Source organism: Lepisma saccharinum, chromosome 20 (genome assembly GCF_977018435.1).
Source record: "Lepisma saccharinum chromosome 20, izLepSacc3.1, whole genome shotgun sequence".
Taxonomy (NCBI): domain Eukaryota; kingdom Metazoa; phylum Arthropoda; class Insecta; order Zygentoma; family Lepismatidae; genus Lepisma; species Lepisma saccharinum.
Window position 1 is genome coordinate 15,447,838 of NC_139248.1, and position 8,770 is coordinate 15,456,607.

At 40.6% G+C, this 8,770-nt stretch overlaps 1 protein-coding gene across 2 annotated transcripts in view; it reads left to right on the forward strand.

Moving 5' to 3' along the window:
• LOC146003739 (neuropeptide CCHamide-1 receptor-like) overlaps nt 1-3,769 on the forward strand; it is a 353,803-nt gene extending 350,034 nt beyond the window's left edge. For both annotated transcript variants that reach the window (XM_083142134.1, XM_083142135.1), the window contains one exon: nt 777-3,769. In XM_083142134.1, the coding sequence (XP_082998260.1) occupies nt 921-2,120 (1,200 nt within the window). In that variant the 5' untranslated portion in view covers nt 777-920 and the 3' untranslated portion in view covers nt 2,121-3,769. The remainder of the gene's footprint in view (nt 1-776) is intronic.
• Nucleotides 3,770-8,770: the final 5,001 nt, after the last annotated feature.

Consider the following 8,770-nt stretch of genomic DNA (forward strand, 5'->3'; position numbering starts at 1 on the left):
AGTTCAGTATTTTCCCATTATGTCACTTTATTTAGATGTAATCTTTCACTGTTTGTAAATTGAGTGATGGTTTATATAAATATATAGAAATTGGAATTTCATACAAACTTTTACTTGATGTTATGTTCGGTTGTTTTCATACTTTCAAACTTTCAGATTTTACAAATGTATTACTCTTTATGTACTTCTCACTGCCGATATTGCTTTTAGATATCCTGTTTGTGAATTATTTAATACGTACGGTAAATATGTATCTTATGAACGATAGGCCAATAGGGCTAAATAGATCAGAGGTTACCTAATTTCTGTGGTTTAGTGACATGTGTAATGCACTATTGGATCCTAAATAAGGCATGCTTGTTTCTTTGTGTTTGGTTTTTAATTTTATTTCGTTTCTTCATCGTTTTTACTGTTATTGGTAGGTACGCTAGAAAATTAGACAAGAGATGCAAAGTAGGGTATACAAAGAGCAATATATTCGGAGAGTATATAATGCCTTCAAACTTAGCTCGTATGGAGTACGTTGCAGTTGGCGAGTATTTCATGTAGGACCTCCCAGATGGCGTAGTAGTAACACTATCGCCATCGAAGTTGCTGGTCCGAGGTTCTATCCCCGATGGAGGTTCATTCCCTTTTAGCCTACCTTAACTCTATGTGGACTTGAAACCTTGACTAAGTGGGTGTGTTTGCATTACACTTCAGATAGTGCATGCTAGATGTTTAGTGACCTGTGTGACAGTATATCGTTTCTGACTGTTGCACTTGTGTCTTTTCAGATGGCGTTAGATCTGTCTCATGGGTACTATCAGATTCGTGGTTTTGGAAGGACGACACACCTGCTCTGCGTGGGCTTTGCGAGGAGCAACGATTGTCTTTAACTAGTGTCGTGTCACGTGCCAACGTTAGAAATTGCCTTCAAGATGCAAAACGATTTGATGGACGAGGTTGATGGTCTCGTGGTCTCTTCTGGTAGTACTGATCAGTTTTGGGTAAATGTCTCCGAGAACTCTACAAACGGGACTATTGGTGTTCCTTACACACCTTATCACCTCAGACCGGAGACGTACATTGTCCCTTTTCTGTTCTTCCTCATCTTCATCGTGGGAGTTCTTGGAAATGGCACCCTGATTGTCATATTCATTCTGAACAAGAACATGAGGAACATACCCAACACGTACATTTTCAGCTTGGCCATAGGTGACCTGCTGGTTATACTTATCTGTGTCCCTTTCACGAGCACCGTCTACACGATCGAAACCTGGCCATACGGGTTGGTCATCTGTAAGGTCAGCGAGTTCATCAAAGATGTGTCCATTGGTGTTTCCGTCTTCACTTTGACAGCCCTCAGTGCGGATCGCTTCTTCGCCATTGTCGATCCGATGAGGAAGCATGCTGGCAGGCGAGCCACTCGCCTCACGATCTTCACTGCTGTGGCGATTTGGGTTTTTGCTATTCTTTGTGCTGTTCCCGCTGTTCTCTTTTCATACGTTAGACAGTTCGTTGTCAACGACGAAACTGCCTTTTCGGTGTGCTACCCGTTCCCTGAGTATCTGGGCCCAAATTACCCAAAGATCATCACCATCCTCAAGTTCCTCTGCTACTATGCCATCCCCCTGTGCATCATCGCGTTCTTCTACATCCTCATGGCTCTTCACTTGATTCGGAGTACCAGAAACCTCCCGGGGGAAGTCCAGGGACAGGCGAGGCAGATCCAAGCGAGAAAGAAGGTCGCCAAGATGGTCCTGGCCTTCGTGATAATCTTCGCCATTTGCTTCTTCCCTCAGCATGTCTTCATGATATGGTTCTACATGAACCCTAGGGCGAACGAAGATTACAATCTCTTTTGGCACATCCTCAGAATAGCTAGCTTCTGTCTCAGTTTTATCAACTCTTGCATCAACCCGATAGCTCTGTACTGCGTCAGCGGGACTTTCAGGAAACACTTCAACAAGTACCTGTTCTGCTGTCTTCCCGAGCGACAGTGGCGCCAGCTCAACAGGGACAGAACCAAGTCCACGTGGGAGTCGTCGCACTCGATGGTGAACTACAACAGCACCCTGAGGCGTCAGGACGAGTTCACAGTGACCACGTTCATGAACGGAAGCGGGGACAAGACCTGAAGGCGACTTCACCTCTCCGTCCTGCCGCCTCCTATTGACCCAGTGTACCACAAAGACCAATACAAGTTTCACCGTCCTCTTGGTTACCAGGCTGGGCCAGTCAAGTATCCCGGTGTTGTGAGAGTGGACTGGCGGAGGGGTCATAATTGTCCATCGACTCGTATGGATCTGTAAGGGAGTGGAATTCTTCAGTGTTGATTTTGATGTAAATTCTCACCCCTTCATTGTGTGCTTAAATGTAGAGTGAATCCATGGATACAAATTTGTTCTCTTTCACAAGTACATTTGACAAACTCACGTTGGGGAAACAGTGCCGAGAATGTCAAAGTGAAGTTTTTGGTGCAAATTTGCAAACTCATAACATTGTGACAACGATACTGTGAAATGCTAATGTAGTGTTGCAAACTTTTATCTCTTGTTCAGATAAAATTATACGTTGGTAAAATCATTTCATGACTTCCCTACTAGAGGTCTATTAACTGTTAGACGCTGTGTATGTGCAATATGTGACAGTTGCAAATCCATTTCTCGAAGAGTTTATATGAACGTTAATACATGGTGCTTTGTTCTTTGAAAGCATTGTCTCGCTTCACAGGTATTCTAATCAGAATTATTGAAGAATAAAAATTCAAATGAAGTGGTGATAGTAATTTCATGGAATAAAAATTAAACAGTATCAAATCTAACAAATTGGTATAAAATATTACTGCCACTCTTTCAGAAGGACAGCTTTACAATATTATCCTAAGCCTCAAAAATACAATGCCGGCGGCCTCTGTAGAGGAGTGGTTAGCACGGCGCGCTACGACGCCGGAGGTTTCGGGTTCGATTCCTAGACAATGCATGGGTTTTCTTTGTGAGTATCCCGTCATCAATTGCATCATATCATTACTCATCTTTATCTTAGCGATTGGTGGCAGAAAAGCAAAGTTAAATAAACAAAATGAACAACAAATACGATGTCATTAATGGACAGTAACAGCCACGCATACGATTCACGTAAACTAAGATTTCAAAGCGTTTTACTCTCGGTACATGTACTAAGAGGATATGACAAATCCATAGATGTCGCTACTAACGTGTGCATTTGTGCACCAATCTACTACAAAGTAGTCTCATACCTAGACTACCGGTAAATATTCAGATATGCATTTTAAGAAAGCACCTCAGACGTCGCAAAACTATAGAAAATATGACCCAATACCGCAGTTATCCATACATTACGTCATGGGTTCTCCCTAAACTCTGCAACCACTAACATGCTTTCCATAAACATCACACACCGAACAAACCCCTAAATTACTATTAGTATGGACCTTCTCTTCAACTGCAGTTGTCAAAATGCTTCAAGCAAAATTAAACACTGGATCACCATTCAGCACACATCAACATTCAAAATAACAATCTGTTGTTACTAACATCAAATATACTGGTTAGTTAATAACCACTTTGTAAAATTACAAAATAGCGTCATCTGTTACAACTTAAGTATTCTGCTTTAACCCTAGCATTTTACGTAGCTACATGTGTACAAATTATTTTAACTTCTTAACAAAGCACCGTCGATCACATTTAAAAATAAATCGTTTTCCTTGCCACGAAAATGTGTTGAACTTACAATAGGTATAAGGTAAACTAAGCATTTTACGTTTCTGAAATAGCAAAACTGTTATAAATTAAAATTGTGGTGGGAGAGGAGGGTTAATGTTTTTTTTTATACGAGTTATGTACATCATGAGTTGTTCGTAGGTGTGATTGGCAGTACATTGTTTGGTTCAGGGTACGTCACGGGAAATGGGACAATTTTAAACCTTCACAAAACACAAATAATTAAAACTGGAAAATTTTTATTGGCCCCCACGACATGTACAGACATTGCCATTAATGCCATTATTTTCGAAATATGACATCCTTCAAATGTCCTCCAATAGCAGGCGTCCACGTAAATTTCGCATCACATCTTGAATCTTGTCTTGTGATATTGCCTGAATCTCTTCTTCAATCACTACCTTTAAATGGGCAAGACAATTCAGCTGATGGGAATACACTTTGCTTTTTTGGTAACCCCAAAGAAAGAAGTCTGGGGCGGTGAGGTCTGGCGACCTAGCCGGCCATGGGACATGTCCAAAGCAGGAGATTATTCGTTGCGGAAAGATTCCTCTCAGTATGGTCATAGACGAACGGGCGGTATGCGATGTAGCCCCGTTTTGTTGGAACCGTGTTGTGTGGAGGTGCCCTTTCCTGCGCAGGGTGGGTTCCACAAAGTTCTGTAGCATGTTCCCATAGCGCTCGGCGTTGACTGTCACAGCTTCCCCTGCCTCGTCCACAAAAAAATATGGACGCACAATGCCATTGACAACACTGATGCAACACCAAAAAACAACCTTAGGGCTGTACTGAGGAGTCTCATGCAGAATTTGAGGATTGGTGTCCAGTAACTGAAATTTTGTTTATCCAATCAACCATTTAGGTGGAAATTCGCCTCATCAGACATCATAAGGTCTTCTAACAAGTCTTCATCTCGATTCAGTTAATCTAAAAACAGTTCACAAAAGTATTTTCTATGTTTTTTTGTCAACGGGCTGTTGTTCACTCTGTATGTTGAACGAATGATATCGTAGGTCTTTCCACTCAATTCGACGCACTGATGCTTCAGACATGTGCAGTGTCCTTGCATGGCAACAAGCTTATCTTTGAGGACTCTGCTGCAAAGCCTGGCGTAGACGATCGATGTTCTCTGGTGTACACACTGTCCATGAGAGTCCATCATGCTTCTTGTCGAGGACAGAACCAGTTTCTTTCCACTGTTTCACCCACCTGGCACACGAAAATGCCGGTCCTGCCCAAGCCGCAGCTCCCGCTGAACAGCAACAAAGTCTTCCACCGCTTGAACAGGCACGTGCACTCGCGAATGACTCATGGTGCACTAAATGGAATACCTCTGTGATGCAGATGGCATGGCAACTAGCGCCGCCACGAGCTTCCGTTTGGCAGTGTTGACAGTTGCTTTTGGTCTGTTTCCCGTGACTCACCCACCGGGTATAATATACTTTGCGTAGGACTGTCTGCTTCTTACACTATTGCTTTAAACGTTTTGTTTTCAAAAGCTCTTTCTCCAGGAAAATATGCCATGAACTCTTGCTTAAGTCTTTCAAAGATAGAGCACCTTGTACGAAGGTTTACTCCTAACTATCGAATTTCTTGGAGAAATGGAATTGGCACAGCTATTACGTTCATTCTGCTAATATTGATCTCTGTTGCTAAGCATTTATGATATGTTCCAGTGTAAATATGACGTCATATATCATTGGGATCAGGCAAGTCATATTGTGCTGATAATCTTAACGAAATGAAACTTTAAGGATATCTTTTTCTTAATAAAATATATAAAAGAGAGCAAGTTTCACTTTTCATTAAATGTAAATACAACGTGTCAGTGAAAATCTTGTATTAATGTAAATACTATTCTAATCCGATGTTAATAGTCGTCCACGATGTTTATTTATTTTCTTCCACGTTTTAGATACTCAAAATCACTTCTCGACGTGGAGGGGGATTGGGGGGGGGGGTTAAGATATACCAACAGATAAGAAAAATTATGCAAAGCGAGTAGTGTAAATTGATTGTTTCAAAATAATACTTTGTAGGTATCCTCTTTTTTTATCAATTGAATATCAGTTTTTGACATATTTTGACAATTTTTTGTCGATGTTTTAGCGTTTAGCGATGTTTTAGTACAATTTTCAATGCACTTCTTTTTTTCCACCTCATACTTGTAGGTATATCACGATCTTACGTGATATAACTTAACCATCCTTTTTTCTTACTGATTGTTTCAAAATAATACTTTGTAGGTATCCTCTTTTTTATCAATTGAATATCAGTTTTTGACATATTTTGACATTTTTTTGTCGATGTTTTAGCGTTTAGCGATGTTTTAGTACAATTTTCAATGCACTTCTTTTTTCCCACCTCATTCTTGTAGGTATATAACGATCTTACGTGATATACCTTAACCTATCCTTTTTTCTTACGATTTTTTTTACGATCTTCAGTGATATAACTTAACCTATCATTTTTTTTATTTGCGCACCGAACTAACTTACATTGGACTCCGTTTGTTTTAATATTTTAGTCGAGAATAATAGAGAACATGAAGACGATACCTGTGGAAATATTTCTAGTGTTTGCTACTAGATGTCACCACCAATTGCCAAGTGGCAAAATTTTTTTTTGGACTATTTTTTTCCCTTAACCTAAGCAAATGACATAATAGAATAATAATTAATTGTGGTAGTAAAAGCAGCATTATTAGCGGTGGTGCAGTTGCGGTATTGTGGTATTTTTTAATCGAAATTTCTCTTTTGGCTAAAAATCTCGATGGCTAAAAATCTCTTCATGTGGACGTATATAAAAGAACAATTATACACGACCTCTCTCGGTCCTCCTCCGTAGCCGTGCGTGTTAAGGCGTTCACTCGTTCTTGACATCATGCGTGTGCTATAGGTTCGAACCCGGTTGTGGTCGGTAGTTTTTCAGTGTGAATAATGGCCCCTTACTTTAGCTCGTGTTCTGGGATTCAAGGATCTCATGAGTCCTGAGTCCGGGTTTGTTGTTTCACTGTCTAAATATCGATCATCGCTACGGAGGAGTGACCCCCCTGTCCCCGGGGGTCCCCCGTGTTCCCGGGCTCGTGTTCCCGGTTAAGTTAGGTTAAGTTGTGTAATGTCTCTGTCTCTGTAGGTTTTTGTCAAAAATTCGAGATTAACGCTGGACTTAGAAAATTTTCGATTGATGAAAAAAAAATTGGTTTCATGACGACCTATGATCATTTTGGTATGCGAGGACAGAGGACACCGAGACTCGACCAACGCACTAAACCCGACCTCTCTACGCGTATTCTACGTTACCAAAAAAAATCGACAAGGGGAGATTTTTCGATAACTCTCACTGTTTCCAAGGTACTTAGGTTTTTGATAGACGACAACGATGGAGTCATCAATGAGTAAACATCCGAACTCGGTGAACAAGTCAACTTTTTTCAGTACGTCAATATTTTTTTTCTTATTTCTTCGTGAATGGGTTAGGTGACTTGCAACGACGAAGGCCTTCTAGCAACACGTACTTAGCTTATGCCTCTTCCACCAAACATTCAACACAAGAGGGCTGTGTTAAATATACAGAACAGCGATAACAAGTGTTTCCTTTGGTGTATATTGGCTGCACTGCATCCTGTTTATTGCAAAAATAATCCATAGTGGGTTGGACATTACAAACAATACGAGTCCGAGTTTGAAAGTGTAATGTCTGGCATCAAATACCCGATGACCATTTCTGATATATCAAAATTCGAAACACGAGCACGAGATGCAGAAGGAAAACGCTTAATCATCAACGTGTATTCCTATATGTTGGATAAACATGTCGTGCATCCCGTCAGGATAAGCGATGTCGACGATGATGATGCTCGTGTGATTAATCTTCTTCTAATTTAAAACGACAGTGTTCACCATTACTGTCTCATTCGTTCACTATCACGCTTAGTCAGAAGTCAATCAACCAAGCATGCAAACCACATCGAAGTTTGCCCAAGGTGTTTGACCACGTTCGACGATCAAAAACAACCCAATTATCGAAAATACACTGGACGTCAAATTTCTATCGATAAACTTGTTCAACATAAAATACAACAACAGACCGGTTCGAATGTTGATGCCCGAAAAGAACGAAGTGGAAGAATTCAAAATGCACAAGGCATTGTTGGAACATCCGGCCATCATCGTTGCTGATTTCGAGGCGTTCCTCAAACCACTCTCATACTGCGATCCGGATCCCGAAGTTTCTTCCACCACACCTTACCAGCTTCACGAACCAAACAGTTTCGGTTACGTTGTCGTGCGACAGGATAAATAGATCAACCGTACGTATACCGAGGACCCGATGCAATCGAACGCTTCTTCGAAAAGATGATCGAGGAGGTTGGAAAAATTGGATGCATGCTAAAATTTATATATAAATACCGAGAAACTTCTATTTAAATAACATCTTGTATAAATGACAACTTGTATAACTGACTTACCACTTGAACTGCTGTACAAGATTTTTGAGTACACAGTCGACGGAGGTGAGGATGTTGCGAGGCTCGTTGAGTTAAGCAAAATAGTGCCTGAATTTTGTCCACCGTGCGAGATGATTTTTATGGATAGTCTTCGCAAAATAAGCGGTATTAAAAGTTTGCAGAATCCCGAGTCTCTTTTTCGGGCTGCAGGCAAAAAAGTTAGCCGATAGGATGGACGAGCTTTATGAGACGAGAGAAGGAAGGAGACGATATACAGATGATTGGTATGAGTCAAATGCGGAAACAGACAACATCATTTCACAACTTATCGCATTGACTGAGGCGCGAACTTTCTTTCTAACCTGACATGATATATAAATAAAATACTATTACTATGAAACCCAAAGGTGTTATCCATAGGCAGACTGGTGGTTTGCTTGGCTAAGGGAAATTCTTTCTATTCTAAAATATTCCTATGTGTGTGTGTGAGTGTGTGTGTAAAGAATGATGCACTTATGTATGTGTAAATATTAAGGCATTGACCTGTTAAGAATGCTTGTACTTACAATTATGTGTGGGCATTAACTTGTTA